Below are 19,627 nucleotides of genomic sequence, written 5' to 3'. Positions count from 1 at the left end.
CCCCTCAGGATGAAGTTCAGAGAGGATAGCAGAAAGCCAGCCTATTGCTCTCTAACCCGTGGCTGGGTCCAAAGACCCCTTGAGTCAGGACAGGCCACTTGGTGGCAGAGACAACAGATATATCAAAACTACTCGCATATGGCTATGGTACTGGCCACGAAGACAGAGGCAAAACTGCACCGATGTAAAAGTACAAAGGCAGGCCCACCCACTCTACAACTGCTTGACCACACACACAGATCAAAAAGATCCAAATTAAAACCAGCTAGCACGCAAACCCTCACAGCCCAATGGACACTCACGCCGGGGGCGGGGGTGGTGAGGGGCGGGGCCTCTCAGGTCGAGGCAGGGTCAAGGGTCAGAAGGCGGAGGTATGCCCAAGATGGCGGCCTCCATGTGCGACGTGTTCTCCTTCTGCGTGGGCGTGCCGGGCCGGGCTGGGGTCCCTGTGGAAGTCCGCTTTGTGAACAGCGCCAAGGTGAGGCCGTGGCGGTCCGTGCCGAGAGACCCCCACCCTGTCCGGCGTTAGACAGAGCCCCGCGGGGCCCCATGCCTGGAGGCTGGAGGCTCTTCTCCCGCTCAGATGCTGCGGCCCGGCCGCTGCCCGCGGCTCGGGGGCTCCCAATTTGTCCCCACGCGCAGGCTTCCGGGTGGTGAAGGGGGGTTGTCATTCGGTGGACCCGGGCCCGCGGAGTCTCCAATGCGCGCCCCCCTCCCCTGTGTAACAAGGGCCTGCGCGCCAGTGGCCTTGTCACCGCTGCTCCAGGCGCGGTCGGGGGTCGCCGGGGTGGGGGATATTGCTGCTAGCTCCCGGGAGCGGTGAGCGGGACATGGCTGCAGAGGGAGCTGCGGTATAAAAAAGCGTGGGTCCTCAGGGAACTTTCTGAGTGAGATTTGGGTAGGGGATGAGGAAGAAAGGCAGGACACTTAACCAAGGGTCTTGGAGAGCAAAGGAACTGTACTGAAGTCCGTGGGACCTTTCGAAGGGTTTAAACGAGGGTGACATTTTGTTATTTTACTGTCGTGCTGTAAAAGTTCGTTGTAGAAAAGAATTGAAAATGAACGTAAGGAAAGAAAATAAAACACTTATATTCCTATATTTGTGCAAATGCCTGCATATTAAAGTTACATTTTAGAATGCTTTGTTGTTTTTCTTAGTATAGTTGATTTACAATGTTGTGCCAATTATTGCTCTACAGCAAAGTAACCCTGTCACATATATATAGGTTCCCTTTCTTGCATTATTTTCCATCATGGTCTATCCCAAGAGACTGGATATAATTCCCTCTGCTGTATAGTAGGACCTCATTGCTTATCTATTCCAAATGTAATAGTTTGCATCTACTAACCCCCAAACTCCCTGTCCATCCCATTCTCTCCTCCCTCCACCTTGGCAACTACAGGTCTGTTCTCTGTGTCTGTGAAGTCTGTAGATAGGTTCATTTGTGCCATATTTAAGATTTCACTTATAAGTGATATCACGTAGGAGTTCCTGTCGTGGCGCCGCGGAAACGAATCCGACTAGGAACCATGAGGTTGCAGGTTCGATCCCTGGCCTCGCTCAGTGGGTTAAGGATCCGGCGTTGTCATGAGCTGTGGTGTAGATTGCAGACGTGGCTCGGATCTGGTGTTGCTGTGGCTGTGGTGTAGGTCAGCGGCTACAGCTCCGATTAGACCCCTAGCGTGGGAACCTCCATGTGCTGCAGGTGCGGTTCTAAAGAGACAAATAAACAAAAACAAAAAAAAGGTGATATCATGTGGTATTTGTCTCTTTCCGACTTACTTTGCTTAGGCCTTACTGCTTTTTGATGTAGCAATAAATATTTCAATATCAATAATCCTATTCTTCCATATTAATTTTTGAGTTCAGTAATAGTCTCTTTCATGGGACGGCCACAGTTCACTCAACAACTATTCATTTATGGTCCTTTAGGTTGTATATTGTTTTTCATTCCTGAGAACAAAGCTATCGCAGCTTAATTTCTGTGCACACATCCTTTTCTCCCCAGCACTGAGTCTCTTCTTTCCTGGTTATCTTTGCTAGTTGATAGGTACAAAATGGTATCGCTTTCTTTTTGTTTATATTTCTTTGTTTACTAATGAGGTTGAATAATTTATCATGTGTATCCTTGGTCCTTGCCCAAGATGTCAGCCTTCTAGTCACCCGTCTCCTGCTCTCAGCATCTTCATACTCATTACTTCAACCCAACCTTCCCTTGCCCTCTTTGCACTCCAGAGGCATCGGGAGCATTCCTCTCTTTCCATGGTAAATCAGCTCCCCTATATCCTGGGTCCCCTCAGCTGCTCCACGCCAAGGCCTCCAGTGCTCATGATTGGCTCACAGTTTGTTGGTGTCTCAGTTCCATCAATCCTAGCAGGCAGAGATACTCACCTTTATTTTCACTTGGCCCCCTTTCTCTCAGCCCCCTCCAGTCTTTACTTCATCACAGCAGCCACTCTTCTTGCCCAGTTGCCCTGTCCTAGCCTTCTATCAAAACCCCAGCTTTGGAACAGTGAGCCGACTTCCCTCTCCATGCCTACAGCTGGTCTGCTGCTGCAGAAAAATCACATACTAGATTTGGTGACAGGATGGATTATTCCAGGGCTTTTGCACTCATCCAGTGAGATTGCTTTGTGAGTTTTTTTTCTTTATGTCCTCTTGCTCAGGTTACCACATCAAAGTTACGCTTGTGTTTTTTGGTAAAATAGAGAATCTTTCCACTTTTTTTTTCTCTGTTATGGAATAGTTTAAATAGCATGAGAATTACTTATTTGGTTTGAGAGAGCTGGCTCATGAAACCATATAGGCTAGAGGCCTAACAAGGGGAAGTTTTTGACCACTTTCTCTATTGCCTCTGTGGATATGTGTGGGGATTGTTTCAAAATTTTACCAATTGTGATGCCTAGGGACATGACCAAATATGGTGGATGCCAACTGGAATGCCATACTAGTGCACATCAGGCAGATGTTGGCACTGCTTATTAGTCTGTCTAGAATGTCTTCCTTTTGAATTCACCTTTGGCAATTGATATTTTTCTAGAGAATGATTTATTACATAGTCTTAAATTTTTGTACAAGTTTTTTTTTTTTTAACTTCCTTTATTTTTTTGCCTTTTTTTTTAGGGCCACCCCTGAAGCATGTGGAGGTTCCCAGGCTAGGGGTCAAATCAGAACTGTAGCTGCCAGCCTACACCACAGCTGCAGCAATGCAGATCCAAGCCATGTCTGCGACCTACACCACAGCTAATAGCAACGCTGGATCCTTAACCCACTGAGCAAGGCCAGGGATCGAACCTGTGTCCTCGTGGATACTAGTCGGGTTTGTTATTGCTGAGCTACGGCGGGAACTTCAAAAAAACTTCCTTTTAAAATTGGAAATAACTTTGCATAGTTTGTACCCTTTTCATTCAGATTCATTTCTCTCCCAAGCTTCTTGGTAATATGACTTAGAGCTCTTTTTCTTGAAATACTTTTCATATGTCTGGGCAATGAGTGGTTTTATAGAGGAATGGCTCTATTCTTTTCCCTTTGCTTTGATGACTAAATATTCCCTACATTTGATCCTCCAGAAAGAGGGAGAAAAGGGATCAATGTTTATCCAATATTGAAATTTGAAATTTTCAGAGGTAATGAGGGCCCTGTCCGTATCTTTTATTCCCACAGAGGAAGGCCATGTTTTCATCTTGCTAGGTTGGATCCCAGGGCCAACTAGGTGGGGAGGTGGGGCTTCTAGAAAGACAACCAGGCTACATCCATGGCTTTGCCAGTGGTTTCGTTTCAGCTGTCTCACACTACTGTTTGAGCCTCCAGAGTTGTTCACAGGGTTGAGATTTGTGGCTCATGGGTTGCTCAGGGCCTGTCCAGGTCTACACATCCTGCTACTCTGACTTTGGGAGGTGCCCCTGTCTAGCCAGAACACCAGTGCTAGAAGGAAACAGGAGCTACCCAGGAGGCCACATGACAGGACATTTCACTGCTGTATCAGTCTTTTTTTTTTCTTCTTTCTCATTTTGACAGTTCAGTGTCACTCCTCTAAGTATGTAGTGGGAGAAAGTGCTCAGCAGGGCCAGCAACCACCTAGCTTCTGAAGCTGTCCCCTTCGCCCCTTTGCACATGTGTGAGGTGGAAGTTCAACAGTTGTTTTCTCATCTTTCTCCCCTTCCATGATGTACACAGTGCTTTAGACCAGTACCGCTCACTTAACATGCACATGAACCACCTGGGCATCTTGTTAAAATACAGATTCTAATTCAGCAGGCCTGGAGGAGGGCCTGAGACTCTGCCTTTCTAACATCTCCCAGGCGATGCCCATGCTGCCAATCCGTCCCCTCACTTTGAGTAGTCAGGAGCTAGAGCTCAGGAGATTCACTTACCTGTGCTATATCATCGCATCCTGGAAGCTACCTGGTAGGTATTATTATAATACTTTTCACGTGGGAAACATACAAAAAAGTGAAGCAGTTGGCACAAAGATTCATAGCAAGTTAGCATTGGGACTGGTTCTAGGATTGGTTATTCCTTTCAGCGTAACACCTGTGAACTTGTGGGGTAGCACGTACTGTGCCAGGTGCTGTGGGTACCCAGCCTTCCCTCTCCCGTGGTGTAGGATTCTTCTGCAACACTGAGCAGCAGCGTCACCATCAGGGCTCTGGAGGGGCACGTGGCTGACCCAGAGAAGGCTGCCCTGCCATCATGGGCTCCTGGTACTGGAGGCTTCCACCTGCTCTGAACCTGGGCCCTGCCCTGGCCGTTCTGAAAATTCTCAGTCTGACATGGCTGACTTGGTGGCTGTCCTCCCCTCCCAGGCCCTCTGCTGTGGACAGGTTGGAAGAGGTGCAGCTGAAAGTAGGTCAGAGCTGCATTTCCAGAGGAGGCAGTTCTAGAGGGTGCTGACTCTGCTCCATGACCCTCCTGAGGTGGAAGCCTCGCTGAGGAGGAAGCATGTGGGGGCAAGGAGCCCTCAAAACTCTGTCCTTTGTCTCTTCTCATGGCCTATCCTTTCTCTGCCCTCTTAGGGAAAGGGGCTCTTTGCCACACAGCTGATCCGGAAGGGGGAGACCATATTTGTAGAACAGCCCCTGGTGGCTGCGCAGTTTCTCTGGAATGCACTTTATCGCTACCGAGGTGAGCACGTCTTGGCCACTCCTGAGGGCTGCTGGCCCGGCAGCCATACTGGCTGATGTCTCTGGGACTCTGGGTGTTGGGAGGAAAGCGTGTCGTTGCTTGGAGAACTGTGCCCGAGAACCATGCCTCTATCTAATCCCAGGCCATTTGGGGCCGGGATCCTGCAGGAGAGAAGCTTTTCCAAAGTGCTCCCTGGGAGTGGACTGTCACTCAGGTAGGACTCAGTCCCACCCCTACTCTAAGGTGCCAGAGGTCATGGCGAAGCACTTTGGGCCAAAGTGGAGCTCTCCGCCCAGAAGAAACCACATGCTCCTTAGTCCAAAAAGACTGCTTTAGGGTCGGAAGCAAACAGAAGGCCCTTAGCTTTGCCAGCCACTTGCTTTTTTTCATACTTTTCTTGGGCTAGAGAAAATCTGTGAAAGGAGGGTCACTTGGCTCCAGAATGTGGTCGGCAGGGAGCCCCACTGACTAAGACCTACTGAGATGCAAGGGGAGTCTGCCAGGAGGGGTGGGGACTCCAGAGAGGGAAGAAGACATCTCTGTCTTTGAATGCATGCATGTGAAATTTATTCATTCTTCCCATTCTTTTTTTTTTTTGCTTTTTAGGGCCGCACCCACGGCATATGGAGGTTCCCAGGCTAGGGGTCGAATCAAAGTGGTAGCTGCTGGCTTATACCACAGCCACAGCAATGCCCATTGAGCGAGGCCAGGGATCATACCCGCAACCTCATGGTTCCTAGTTGGATTTGTTTCCACTGCGCCATGACAGGAACTCCATCCCATTCTTTAACATGGTTATTCACTCACTTCTCAGACTTTTATTGAACACCTACTATGTGCTAGGTATTATTCCAGCCATGGGGATACTGCTGTGAAAAGGACAAACTTGGCCCTTGCTCTCAAGACACTTCATTGCCATGTCTGGTTCTCTCCCCCAGCTTGTGACCACTGCCTTCGGGCCCTGGAGAAGGCAGAGGAGAATGCCCAGAGACTGACGGGGAAACCAGGCCAGGTTCTGCCCCACCCTGACCTGTGCACTGTGCGCAAGGACCTCCACCAGAACTGTCCCCACTGCCAGGTGAGTGTCCCTGGGGACTGAGCTGAAATCCACTTTGGGGAGACAGGAGTGAGGACGGACCTGGTCATGGCCCTTGAGAGACCTGGTGTAGGGAAAGACATTGAAAAGGCTCAGTTACTGTTCCAGTTTCATTCTCTCTGATCCAGTCTCATTGTCTAGAAAATAGGCTTAGGAGTTCCCGTCGTGGCGCAGTGGTTAATGAATCCAACTAGGAACCATGAGGTTGCGGGTTCGGTCCCTGCCCTTGCTCAGTGGGTTAACGATCTGGCGTTGCTGTGAGCTGTGGTGTAGGTTGCAGACTCGGCTCGGATCCCGCGTTGTTGTGGCTCTGGCGTAGGCCGGTGGCTACAGCTCCGATTCAACCCCTAGCCTGGGAACCTCCATATGCTGTGGGAGCGGCCCAAGAAATAGCAACAACAACAACAAAGACAAAAAAAGAAAAAAGAAAAAAGAAAAAAGAAAATAGGCTTAGTGGGGGCTTGTTCTCTTTCAAGGAGCCGAACCTGAGACGCAGTCTGTCCTTTCCATGGTTTTACAGGCCTGGGTTGCATGCCCCTGCCACATGCCCCCAGAGCACCAAATGCTTTCTCTTCTCATAATACCACTGACTACTGCTCAGGGGCTTTTTGTGGAAGGAGTGCGGTTAGAGGAGGTGAGACCACGTGGGCATCTGTGCCTCACGCCACGGCCAGGTCCTGGGGTGCTTACCTCCACCTCCCCTAACAGGTGATGTACTGCAGTGCAGAATGTCGACTGGCTGCTGCCGAGCAGTACCATCAGGTCTTATGCCAAGGCCCCTCCCAGGATGACCCCCTGCATCCTCTCAATAAGCTGCAGGAAGCATGGAGGTGGGTAGCTTTTCATCTCTTCTTTCCTTTACCCTTCCCTCCCTGCCTGCCTTCCCAGGCTCTGTGGCTGCAGCCATCTTTATCAAGTTCCCATCCCCTAGATTTGTCCTTCATTCCTGGGGTCAGACAGAGGTCATATCACCCCACCCCCTGCCTTTACGGTGAGCTGCCTGTCCCACCCTCCTCAGTATTTTACACATTCCCAGCAAGAGCCCCATTAGCCCATAGGGATATAAAGTCCTGCCCAAGTCCTTGTCGGGAACTTTCTTTTTGGTTATAAGTGGGATTGGTAGGAAGGATTCTCTGTAGCAGTCAGACTGGGCTTCCCTGAATTCAGCTTCTGGGAGGGAATGTCTAGGCCAGACCTTTTTCTTTCTCCCCAGGAGTGTTCATTACCCTCCTGAGACTGCAAGCATCATGTTGATGGCCCGGATGGTGGCCACAGTGAAGCAGGTGAGCCCACCTGATCTTCCCAGGGAAGCTGAGTCTGGCCTTGTTCAACGTTTGGCCTCAATTTCTTTCTCACCTTAAGATCCTGGCTTGGGAGTTCCCACTTTGACACAGTGGGTTAAGAATCTGGCCACAGCAGCTCATGTTGCTGCAGAGGTGCGGGTTCAGTGCCTGGCCTGGGGCAGTGGGTTAAAGGATCCGGTGTTGTCGTAGCTGCAGCATAGGTCACCAAGCTCCAGCTTGGATTGTGTCCCTGGCCTGGGAATTTCCGTATGCTGTGAGTGTGGCCATTACAAAATAATAATAATACCCTGGCTTGGATACAAAGTTCCTTCTAGGCTTCCCAAAGGAGAGCTGCTAGCTATGCAAATCTTTGGAGTAATTAACCATAAATCTGGTGGGGAGTAGGGGCTCATCTTACCTATGGTCTTTGATCTATGAGATGATGTCCTGTGCAGCAGCAATTCATGCATTTAATAAGCCCTACTTTTTCAGGATTGTGTCTCTTAGATAAAGTGAGAGAAGCCACTCTGACCTCTTAATATTGTTGCTTCTCAGCCTTATTCTCCTCTCTTCCCAAGTGTTGAATTGTCTGGCTTGGCACTAGCTGGGGAGCTCGTTGGGTGCGGCCAGGGTGGGGAGGAAGGGTCTCCCTAGAAGCTGTTGTGCGATGGTGTTTCTCTGAGGGCAGGGACTTTAGAATGACAGCCTACTCCTCCCATGTGGGCGGGAGCTGCAGGAAGGAGGAGGGTGTCCGTGAGTCCATGTGTGCACAGGCATGTGCCGACCATGACCTTGGAGTATATTTGTTCACTGCAGGCTAAGGATAAGGATCGTTGGATCAGGCTCTACTCCCAGTTCTGTAATAAAACAGCCAATGAGGAGGAGGAAATTGTCCACAAACTCCTGGGGGACAAATTCAAGGTTGGTCTTCCACCATGACTCTTCCACCCCCCAGGAGCCTGGGATGACTTTGGCTGCCTGAGGGAAGCTCCCCATTTGCTCCTTTCCTGGCCACGGGAAGAAGTTAGAGCCTGGGACCAAAAATCTATTCAAAGACTTGTATTCCTGCTGCTATTTAACTTCATGATGTGGACCCAAAATTGGGACACGGGGTGATGACTGAGAAGGGAGAGGCTGGGTGCCCTGATGTGGGAAGGCAGGACTTCATGATAGGCTAGCAGTGGGCAAATCAAGTACAGTGGGAAATGGGGGGCAGCACAGAGTCAGCAAGCGACGTGAAACAGAATTTTAGTGGCCAGTGTAGCGAGTGCCCGCTCCGAATCAAAGACTTACTCGTTCTCACTGAGGAGAGCAGACTTCCACGCAGGAGCTGCCTGCAGGTGGGCAGGCGTGTGAAAGGGCATCCGGGACGGGCCTTCTGGCACTGGATTTTGGGGAGCAGAGAGGGAGGGGCAGGCTGCTCTGGAGGCCGGGTCGGGGAGCCTGGAGGGCGGTGGTGAGGACAGGCATTCTAACCAGGCTGCCTCAGCCCTGCTCGTGCAAGTGCTGGAAAGTAGGAATTTAGGGTTTGCTCCCCTGGGTTGGAACAGGCCAGCAGACAGCCAAGGCTCTTTGGAGATAAGGACTCTGTGGCTTTCCTTTGCCCCCCAGGGAAAGCTCGGGTCTGCAGAGCTGGCCCTTTTCCTCCCCTTACGTGGTCTTGTGGGCCCTGCCCCGGTGCTGTTGGGAAACCCCCAGGCACGCAGGTCTCTCCCTGCTTCCTCCAAACCAGGGCCAGCTGGAGCTTCTGCGGAGACTCTTCACAGAGGCGCTCTATGAGGAAGCACTCAGCCAGGTGAGTGTGGGCAAGGCAGACCAGGGCCTCCCGGGCCCTCCACTCTCCTGGAGCGTCCAGGTCAGCGTCTCCTATTGGGACAGCTGAGCCAGAGCAGACCAGGTCTTCTGGACTTGCGGTGGGACGGACTCATAGGAAACATCAGTGGAGAGTTGGATCAGGAAGAAAAGCAAGCAGCTGTAACCTGAGTGCTCTTCTCCCCACAGTGGTTCACTCCAGATGGATTCCGGTCTCTCTTTGCTCTTGTTGGGACCAATGGCCAAGGAATTGGAACCAGGTCAGGAGAGAATGTTCTAGAGCTGTTGGAGTTGTCCCTCAGAGCTCGGGTGGAGGAAGGTAGCCAGAGCTCCTTTCAAGATGAGGGTGGGGCAGGGTGTGACTGTGTGGCCAGAATGCTGCACGGAACACAGTGGTGGGAGTCAGAGACTGAGTCTTCCTTGGGAACACTTGGTCTGTTGGGGAAGGACACCCACCCCCACCCTCTCCCTGGAGAAAGAAATGGACTCAGCTTGCTTAGAGGTGGAGAGCCCTGTGAGCTGGGTCTCCTCCTCTCCAACCCTGGCTGCTTGGGGCCCCCAGCTCCCTGAGCCAGTGGGTCCATGCCTGTGACGCTCTGGAGCTGAAGCCTCAGGACCGTGAGCAGCTGGACACCTTCATCGATCAGCTGTACAAGGACATCGAGGCAGGTTGGTGAAATGCAGCCTTGGCCTCACCCAACTTTGGAGACACCCATCAGTCAGAAGGTGGATGGTCTTCCCCCAGGGAGCTCTGGGTTCATGGTTGGGGAAGCTAATCCCTGTGTGCCTGTGGGAAGCTTCAGCCCTTTCCACAGGACATACAGGAGAGATGGTCCTGAGGTCCGGGCAGAGGCTTGATGCTAGGGGTTAGGGAGTGCTGGACGGACCATACAGTGGTATCATTTTAGAAAAGGGAGGCTTGTGCCTCAGAGAAGCAAGTTCAGGTAAAATGGCAGTGATTGGGTGGCAAGACAGGGGAGCCACTGCCTGACTTCATAAGCCTGGTTTCCTTTTCCCACCTGTCAAATGGATGCAATAACATCTGTACGTTACTGTCTTACAGCAACTGGCGAGTTTCTTAACTGTGAAGGATCTGGCCTCTTTGTGCTGCAGAGCTGCTGTGAGTCTGGCCCTGAAATGGGGTAGCCTCATTGAAAGGGGGCAGCTGCAGGTTATCTCCCGGGGCCCCATCTGGGCTGGTAGAGTTGAACCTGGGGGTGGGGTTAGGCCTGCTCTTCTTTGGGGATTTTCCCTCGGCCGGTCCTCCTGTCACTTTTCCATTGATTGGACTGCTCATGTCTTGATAATATGTTTATATGTACAACCTTCCAGTGGGCTGGCCTGGTGCTGAGGCTGGGCACGGAGCTCTGATTCTTGCAAAGGGAGGCATGGGCTTTGCACCACCACTGCCCTGTGAGCCTTGGTGGGGAGTGCTGTGAGTCTGAGGAGCTCAGGCTGGAAGGCAGTCTCATCAGCACCCAGTGGAGGCGGGCAGAGCTGGCTCAGCCTCTTGTCTTTTCCACATCTCAGCCTCCCACCCTCTGCCTTCCTCACTGCAAACCCTTCCTCCCAGGCTCTGGGGATACTCTTCTCCTCCCAAACTAGGCTCTCACAGGGCCTGGCTCAGCTGTTGGCAGACATCTAATAACAGACAGGACTGAGTTAAGTGGCCTGGCACCAGCATCCCTTGCACAGTCTTGTCCCTCTCTTTGCGAGATGCTGGGAACACAGCTGAGAATCAGGGTGGCCAGTGAGGAGGGGAGCAGGAGCAGTTAGGCAGGCTGGGACGGGGAGTGATGAGGAAGTGCATTTTGGCTTGTCTTCAGGAAAGAGCACTGGGCAGGGAGTCAGGAAACTGGGGTTCCAGGACCTGCACAGCCCTAGCAGGGATCAGAGAATGAGGACAGAGGGAACCCAGTCGAGGCTGTTATTTTTATTAGTCAACAGTCCTCATTACCTGCCTCTCATGACCCAGGCAACCACAGCTGTGTCCCCAATGCAGAGACCTCCTTCCCAGAAAACAACTTCCTTTTGCACGTCACCGCCCTGGAGGATATTAAGCCAGGAGAGGTGAGGGGGCCAGTAGCTGTGGGGGTGGGTGGGCAGTAAGCCTTGCAAGTTCCCTCCAGGAAGGGAGCAGCACTGGCTACAGCCCCCAATTTCAGGCTGTTGGGTTGGATCCCCACGTGCCCCAGGATCTGAGTCTTACCCCTGGGTATGCTCTGACCCAGCCCCACATTAAAAAAAAAAAAAATCCAGAAAGCCTCAGTAGTACTTGAGTCAGCTGTGTGCCTAAGTTCTTGTCCCCAGCTACCTTTTGATCAAGGAATCTGCAGCTTCAAAAGAAGCAGGAAAGAGCCCTTTGTGGCTTGGACTGTGGGGTGCTAGTGTGGGTTTGGAGTCTCGCAGTGCAGTGCACAGAGCCTGGTTGAAGTTTCTTTCAGGGCAGGTAGCTTCCCACCAAGATAACGTCTGCCCCAGCCACAGACCTTGGCCATGACTGCCTTTAACCATGGCCTGGAGCTAAACCCTGTTGCAGACACAGGTTGTTAAAAAGCCTCATAGTGGTTCACCTTGCTGTGAGCACAGCAGAAAGGATCAGGGCAGCCTGCCTCTTTATGGAAGGCAGCTCAGGCTCTTGGGAATGGGACAGTGGTTGGAGATAGGGTGGTAGTTGTGGAAGCCCTGATCCCATCTAATAAAAAACACGCACCGCCAGAGCCACCTTTCTACCCATTAGGAAATCTGCATCAGCTACTTGGACTGCTGTCAGCGGGAGCGCAGCCGCCATAGCCGCCACAAGATCCTCAGGTACCTGCTGGGGATGGGGCGGGCATCTGGGCTCTGGGGTCCTCCATCCTGGGGGCTGCCTGCCTTTGTATGCCCACCTTCATCCCCCCATCCTCTGCAGGGAGAACTACCTGTTCGTCTGTTCCTGCCCCAAATGCTTGGCAGAGGCTGATGAGCCCAACATGACCTCTGAGGAAGAGGAGGATGAAGAGGAGGAGGAAGGGGAGCCGGAAGCTGCGGAGCTGGGGGATGAGATGACTGATGTGTGATGTCATCCTGCCGGAAGAGGGGGCCTTTCCCCAGAGCAGAGGCTTGGAAAGAACACCCCACTGCCGTTGCCTGCTTCCCCCCCTATTCCAGCTGTTTCTGCCTGTGGGTAGGACAGGTTGGACCCTAGGCCCTCCACCTGCCACAGACCTCACGCCTTGGACACTGCTGCTGGGTAGCTCAGGCTCTGCGCTGCCACTGAGCCTCTCACAACTGGCTTCCCCCTGAGGTGCGGGTGTAGGTGGCTGGAACCAAGGTCGGGACCTCACAGTGTTTCTTCCCTTGGGCCCATGGCCACACTTACCTTCCACCTGAGGCTTCACCCCCTCACAACCCACTATGGAGGCGGTGACAGAGTAGCAGCCTGAGAACAGCCTGACTCCACTGAAGAAGAGAGGGGGTGAGACGCCCTTAACCTTCCCTACCTCTCACTGTCATAGCCTGACCACTAGCATAGCTGGCAGAGGCAGGAGGGAGGGTCTCCTTCCCCAAGCCTCTCTGGGAACACTGAACCGGGGGGTTACCTCCCTCTGCCCACCTCCCCACTCTCACCGTGTAGACATCTGAGGAGTGAAGATGAAACCTCCCCAGACTCCAGAATCTCTGTATCATGTGCCTTGCCTCTCCAGCCCTGGCACAGTGGCCGCCCCAGAGGGGATAGGAAAGGCCACTGCTTCCCACTGGAGGGGCACGTGGGCCCTCACTCCTCCTCACTCCCTCTCCACATTGAGGACTCTAGCAGCATGGCTGAGACTTGGGGATCAAAGGCCTGTGCTCCTTAATGTAGGATGTTCTAGAGTCCTCTAGAACATAGGTCAGTGAGGGGCTCTCTTGGCCACAATCTCCATCTTTAGGATCTGCACAGAGGAACGCTGAAGTCTTCCAGAAACCTAGAGGACCTGGACTGGATACTCAGTTTAGCCCTGACTGTGTCCCCCTCCTCCCCAGGTCAGCACTGCCCCTTCCTCTTGGGTGGGGAGCTGTGGAAATCATAACCCATCCCCCGCAGTTCCTTTCTGCCTGGCTTCCGTGAGGGGCCTGCCACCAGCCCCTGCTGAGGGATCCTAAGGCAGGCAGGTGCCGCCCCACAGGCCCTTTCCTGAACCACGAGCCAGGTAGAAGCTGCTTGTCTGGCCTACTGGGTTCTTACTCCTTCGTCACAGCCAGCACCCCCTCCTATCCTGCCTGCCTACTATTCTCAATAAAACCTGAGTGGTGACAGGCCTTTGCAGGAATGCTCTGTGGAGAACAGCTTGACCTGCTGCCCTAGACATGCAGCAGTCACACGGGGGGTGCAGAGGTTCTTGGGGCAGGGCAGGTGACAGCAGGAGATGGGAGCTTCAGCTCCCGGGTCTGGGTTCAGCTCCGGTTTCTACTCTGCGGTGCACATGTTTCTAAAGTCCAATGGAGTTCCTGTCGTGGCTCAGCAGTTAACGAACCCAACTAAGTATCCATGAAGATACAGGTTCGATCCCTGGCCTCAATCAGTGGGTTAAGGATCTGGTGTTGCCATGAGTTATGGCATAGGTCACAGATGCAGCTCGTATCTGACGTTGCTGTGGCTGTGGTGTAGGCCAGCAGCTGTAGCTCTGTTTCGACCCCTAGCCTGGGAACCTCCATATGCCTCAGGTGCGGCCCTAAAAGGCAAAACAAACAAAAAAATAAAGTCCAAGAGCAGAGGTCCTCTGGGGTCCAATGTGGACCCCCAGTAGCAGGCTACAAGATGAATCTTTTCTTCAGGGACTGAACTACAGCCTCCTGAGTCCTTGAGCAGGAGGCTGTTGGGATCCAAGATCAGCAGTCCACGCCCTGGTCCCTAAGGACCTAGACCAAGTCATTTATCCTCTCTGGGCCTCACATTCCTCCCCTCAAAACAAGCATGTGAGACCAGGTGAGTGTTTGAAGGCCCCTCCCACCCCTGTGTGTTCTTATTCTAGGACACAGTTGCAACCCTGACGAGAGGCGTTATTGCTAAAAAGTCAGTGAGGGTTTATTAAGTCCTCAAACACCAGCTCCTTCATACATTCCAGCGACTGCTGTGAAAGACCTTGGGTGGGGAGGCTGGAGCCAGGGGGAATGTGACAGGTCTCAGATGGCTCTCAGAGTACCTGCCATTGGCTCCTTTTGTTCCAGACCCTAGCTCACAAGCCCTGGGGTCTGGCTCTTGCCTCTTCTCAGCATGAGACACCTTAGGGAGCCCTGGGAAGGGAAAGGCCTGTGGCGTGGCTTCTCCTAGCTTAGCCAGGGCCCAAGCCCTTGCCCTCTACCTGGCTCCACCAGTCCCCAGATCCCAAACAGCAGAATTCTTAGACTTCCCCTTCCCAGCCCAGAGTTGCTTATGGCTGGAAGGTAGGACCAACTCTTCTACCAGAAGGTCCAGGGCGGTTGCAGCAGCTCAAAGGTGGGAATGCTGGTGACATTGACTGGGATGGAAATGATGGCCCATGGCAGCCCATGCTGTTCCAGGGAGCGGCGGATCATGTAGCTGGGAGGGCATGAAGAGAAGTGGCCATGGTCACTTTCTCAGCACCCCATCATGCCCCACTGTCCCCAGCACTCTGGGGGTTCCAGAGCCTGGGGACTTTTGGCCCTCCAATCAGGGCACCCCCAGGTGAGGCTTGTGGGTAGGGACTGGTGATTGCCCTTGACCTCCCCAAGTTATGGCACCCAGTCTGGTGCTGATACAGCCAGAGACAAGGAGCCCTCACCCATCTCGGCCGAGCAGGAAGAGGGCAGGGATATCAGCTGTGCGCTGGGTACTGTCCTGGATCATCTCCACGTAGAAACTGTCATTGTCAACCGCGTTGTCAGAGATGATCACTGCCCGCCCGCCATGCTCCTGCACCACCCGGGTCTTGGAGAGGAAGGAACAGCCCCTGGAAGAGGTGGTGATGAGACCAAAGGAAAGGCAGGGCCCTAGCTACCCCTTCCCAGATCTCTCCCCTGCCACCCCCTCCGCCCTGGGAGGATGAAAGAAGGACTGGGGAGGATTTTTTATAAAGGCTCACAAATCAATGAGCCAAAGGCTTGGATAAATTTAAGGCATTTCTTAAAGACCCTTAAAAAGATGATTTATTTTAAAAAAGCTATTTTAGGAGTTCCATCGTGGCGTAGCAGAAATGAATCTGCCTAGGAACCATGAGATTGTGGGTTCGACCCCTGGCCTTGCTCAGCAGGTTAAGGGTCCAACCTTGCCATGAGCTGTGGTGTAGGTCTCAGATGTGCTTTGGATCTGGTGTGGCTGTGGCTGTGGCGTAGGCTGGCAGCTACAGCTCCGATTAGACCCCTAGCCTGGGAACCTCCATATGCCGCAGGTGTGGCCCTAAAAAGACAAAAAAATAAAGATTTAAAAAAAAAAAAACTATTTTAAAGCACCACCATCAACATATCTCAGAATTTATCCTACTGCCTTCCGCTTGTGCCCATGCCCGGCCACTCCTTACCCCCTCTCCACCAGGGCGATCTGGTCCTGGATGAAGAAACCGTTGCTGAGCTCCCCGCAGGCCTCTGAAGGTTCAGCAGGGACGAGGTGAATCTGCTCATACCTTGTGTGCTGAAAGACATTCAGATGGGGGCGGGGTGTATCTAGTTGGCCCACCGCACCCTGCCTTTCCTGGCGAGAGGGAAGTTGGTATAGACCGGGTGAGGGAACATAACTTGCCTTAAGTCACATAGTTCAGAGGCAAAGCTGGCAGAGCCTTTGGTTTTTCACTACTTCGTGTCCCTAAGAAGACAGCGTTTCCCTCTGTGGTGCCCAGGTCTGTACTGAACCCAAAGGAATATCTGGTAGCCCTTCCTTTCTGGCTCTGTAGCCCCTGGGAGACAGGGCTCTTCTGCTGCCTCCTCTGCCCCAGCACTCAGGTATCGGTGGACAGGAGGAGGGTCACCTCAATTTAGTGAGGGTAATGTGCAGACAGGATCAGAGGTGAGGGGGCCTCCCTGAACTTACAAAGATGCCACCAAAGTCCTTGGCAGGTGTGGCTGTGAAGATGTATCGAATGTCCCCAGGACTCAGCACTTGAAAATACAAGTAATCATGGATGCGTAAGCCTGAAAGGCAAAAGGTACAGGTGAGAAGCTTCTGGGGAAAAAAAACCAAAACTGGTTCAGGTTCAGATCATGGACCCGATGCCTTCAACTGGGCTGACTATGGTCTGGGCCCAGGGACCCAGCTTTGGCCAGTTGGATCTTCCAGGTGGGTGGGATAGAGTTGATGCAGACAAAGTCAGTACCACAGAGATTTACAGCTGTTGCTCCTTACACACAGGAGCCAGAAAGACAGAGCTCCAGTGTTACCTGAGGGTTAATCTATCTTTGCTCTGAAGCAGACTTGGGTGTTTCAAGGTGGAGATGGGGTAGCCTATGTACAAAACAGCTCTCACTAAAACTTAAAAGTTGACTCTGGTTCCACTGTCATCCCCCTAGTCCAGCCACTATTATTTCTTGTCCTGACTGTTGTATCTTCTTAACTGGTCTATCAGCCTCCATTTTTGCTCCCTAAGGTCCATTCCCCCCAAAATTGCCAGGGATCTTCTTAAAACGCCTTAAAGCAAATATGGTCACGTCACCACTCCCACAGCTTCAATATGCTTCCATGACTTCCCTTTGAACTTAACATCTAAACTTAACTCTGGTCTGCAAGGTCCTGATTGATCTGGCCCTTGACTACTACTCAAACCTTATCTCTTCCTTCCTGTGTTCAAGCTACACTGGCCTCCTTTCAGTTTCTTCACATCTCCCTCTATCTAGGAGGCTTCCTAGCCTCACCCCACCCTACCCCACCTCTGTCTCTTTATATGGCTCATTCCTACTCATCCATCAGGTCACAGCTTAAATCTTACTTTTGCAGAGAAACCTGCCCTGTGACTGCCCTCCCCTTGTACCCATTCAAAACATACTTTTTCTCCACTGACACTTTTTTTTTTGTCTTTTTAGGGCCACACCTGCGGCAGCATATGGAGTTTCCCAGGCTAGGGGTCGAATCAGTGCTATAGCCACCAGCTTACACCACAGGCACAACAATGCCAGATTGGAGCCGAGTCTGCAATCTACACCACAGCTCTCAGCAACACCGGATCCTTAACCCAACTGAGCGAGGCCAGGGATGGAACCTGCGTCCTCATGGATGCTAGTCAGATTCATTTCCACTGAGCCATGATGGGAATTCCTCTCCAATGACACTTTTAACAAAATTTGTAATGGAGTATTTGTAATTTTTTGTTTATCTCATTTCCTGCACTCAGACAAGGACCATGTTTGTAACTTCATTCAGTGCCATATCTACATTATCTAACATAGTGTTTAGAATATAGTTGGTGCTCAAAAAGGTTGTCGAATTAAGGAAGGGAATTGCCAGAACAACCAGATTGTTTTGGAGTATGGGTCTCATCAGCACCAAAGTTTAATGTTTTATCTGAACTTGGGGCCCTGGTTTCCTTAGCCCAGAGAGATTGAGGAATATGAAAGGATGGAAGCTGCTGCCATCTGTCCATTAGTCAACTCAACAAACTATTAGGCTGCTACTGTGTGCCAGGGTTGGGACCAATGGTGGCTTTAGCTATCCTTCTACTCTCTAAAGCCCAGCCATGAGGTAGAACTCCACTAGCTTGGCACTGGACTACATATATAGCCTTTTATCGTGGGAATGGAGACTTGCCATCAGAAACTGACACACTCCCAGGAGGCCCTTCTGGATGGTCACTGAACTCCCCCGCCTTCCCATGCACATCTTTGCCTGGCCTTTGCATCTGCGATCCGTGTAAATTAAGTGTAGGTATACATATGTGCTCATGTATGTAGTGGCTATATGTTCATGTTCCCGTATAGATGCAAACAGGTAGGATATGTACCTATGTGCTTGTGTGTGAGCCAAAGTGTAGCAATGTGTGGTCCCGTTTATGTATATGAGTGCTCACATATTTCCAGCTTGTCCTTGTTCCTCGCCCCCTCAGCCACCTAATTCGGCTCTAGTGGGGGTAGGGGGAGTCTTGCTTCGACGTGGGAAGCTCAGAACTCAAAGCCCAGCCTCCAGCCGCGCCCAATTCGTGTCCCTGAGGACGAGTACCCACCAAATCGTGGCGCCTCTTTCTGAACCTGCCCTGCCCAGAACTAGCGGGGTCCCCAAGGTGACCCGTGGCCCCCGGCCCGAGACGCGCTCATGTGGACTCCCAGCCCCGCCCCGATGCGCAGCCCCGCCCATTGCCGCTCACCGTGGGCCGCGACGCACGCGGGGAGCCAGAGCATGAGACAACACCAGCCCGCGGCGCCGGGGACCATCTCCAGGGCCCGGCCCGGCGCCCCGCTTCCTCCAGCCGCCCCTCCGCGCGTAGCTCTCTGGACTTTGGCCTGACAGCTGCTCTGGCCTCCCGCCCCCAGACCCGCTGTGGCTGCTGGTTGGCGGACTGGAACGAGGCCCACGGCTGATTGGCTCTGACGCCTGCTCATGTAGCCACATTTTCCGCCCCTGCGCCTTAGCCCACTTCCTATTGGTCGAGAGAAGTGGGGCCGAGGACTGATTGGTCCAAACTCTTAACTGCAACTGCCGGCCCCCGCCCCAGCCTGTCTCAGTTTGGATTCGATTTGGTAGGACCTTGCTGGCTGGTGGGTGGGTCGGCAGAACTGGAGGTGGCCGATCCGCAGGACTGGCTTCAACCGCTGAAAGTCTCGGCCAATACTCCTCACGGTCGCTTTGCAAGATGAGGGTATACCTTCTTCCAGCTGTGCCTTCCTCCTTCCCATCCCCTCCTTGGAATGGCATTCCTGTAGCTCTCAAGTGGTCTCCGGTGACCCCTACTCTGATCTTATTGCCTAGTTCCACCAGCGCTTGCGTGCTCACAGTCAGTAGGCCCTGGCGACGTGGCCGGATGTACACGACCCTCGAGGAAGCTCTGACCAGTGCCGAGCCAGAATGCGAGCATAGGGGCTAGGTGTCCGCTCCTGTTTCTCTACCATTTACTATGCAGCTGTGACTCTGGACACCCTTCCTAACCTCTCGGCCTCAGTTCCCTCATCTGTAAAGTGGGCATGACAACAATACCAATAGGTTTGTGAGGATTAAATGAGATCACTCACATCAAATGTTTACTTGGCAAAAACTGTCCCTCAGCGTTCAATAAATGTTTGCCTTTATTTCATTCCTTGGTCTGGCTCCAGAGGGAGAAGGGGAATAGAATTAGAGTTAGTGGGTGACGCGGGCCGAGCCAGGACCCTACATACTCAAAAAGAATGACACTTTCGAAAGCCCGCGACCCTTCC

General features: G+C 52.5%; 2 protein-coding genes across 3 annotated transcripts; one reads left to right on the top strand and one right to left on the bottom strand.

Annotated features, from left to right (window-relative positions):
- The first annotated feature begins 354 nt into the window (after positions 1 to 354).
- On the top strand, positions 355 to 13,597 carry SMYD5 (SMYD family member 5). 2 transcript variants are annotated; one of them, XM_047781776.1, is made up of 13 exons: positions 355 to 478; positions 5,017 to 5,125; positions 6,064 to 6,203; positions 6,930 to 7,051; positions 7,435 to 7,504; positions 8,321 to 8,425; positions 9,237 to 9,299; positions 9,506 to 9,576; positions 9,879 to 9,985; positions 10,380 to 10,436; positions 11,292 to 11,386; positions 12,057 to 12,127; positions 12,228 to 13,597. In XM_047781776.1, the coding sequence occupies exons 1-13, from the start codon at positions 374 to 376 to the stop codon at positions 12,373 to 12,375; spliced, it is 1,263 nt and encodes a 420-aa protein (XP_047637732.1). In that variant the 5' UTR covers positions 355 to 373; the 3' UTR covers positions 12,376 to 13,597. The 2 variants fall into 2 exon arrangements, with proteins under 2 accessions (XP_047637732.1, XP_047637733.1); XM_047781777.1 differs by lacking the exon at positions 5,017 to 5,125 and having other exon boundaries at positions 366 to 478.
- A 741-nt stretch (positions 13,598 to 14,338) lies between these two features.
- On the bottom strand, positions 14,339 to 18,792 carry PRADC1 (protease associated domain containing 1). Its single transcript, XM_047781774.1, has 5 exons — positions 18,583 to 18,792; positions 16,323 to 16,423; positions 15,817 to 15,926; positions 15,082 to 15,249; positions 14,339 to 14,858 (listed from the first exon to the last, which is right to left on the bottom strand). Exons 1-5 carry the CDS (start codon positions 18,647 to 18,649, stop codon positions 14,738 to 14,740), a joined length of 567 nt encoding a protein of 188 aa, XP_047637730.1. The 5' UTR covers positions 18,650 to 18,792; the 3' UTR covers positions 14,339 to 14,737.
- Between the last annotated feature and the right edge of the window lie 835 nt (positions 18,793 to 19,627).

This window comes from Phacochoerus africanus, chromosome 5 (assembly GCF_016906955.1).
Source record: "Phacochoerus africanus isolate WHEZ1 chromosome 5, ROS_Pafr_v1, whole genome shotgun sequence".
Classification (NCBI taxonomy): domain Eukaryota; kingdom Metazoa; phylum Chordata; class Mammalia; order Artiodactyla; family Suidae; genus Phacochoerus; species Phacochoerus africanus.
Note: the sequence above shows the minus strand (reverse complement) of the source record. Positions and strands in the feature narration are given on the sequence as shown.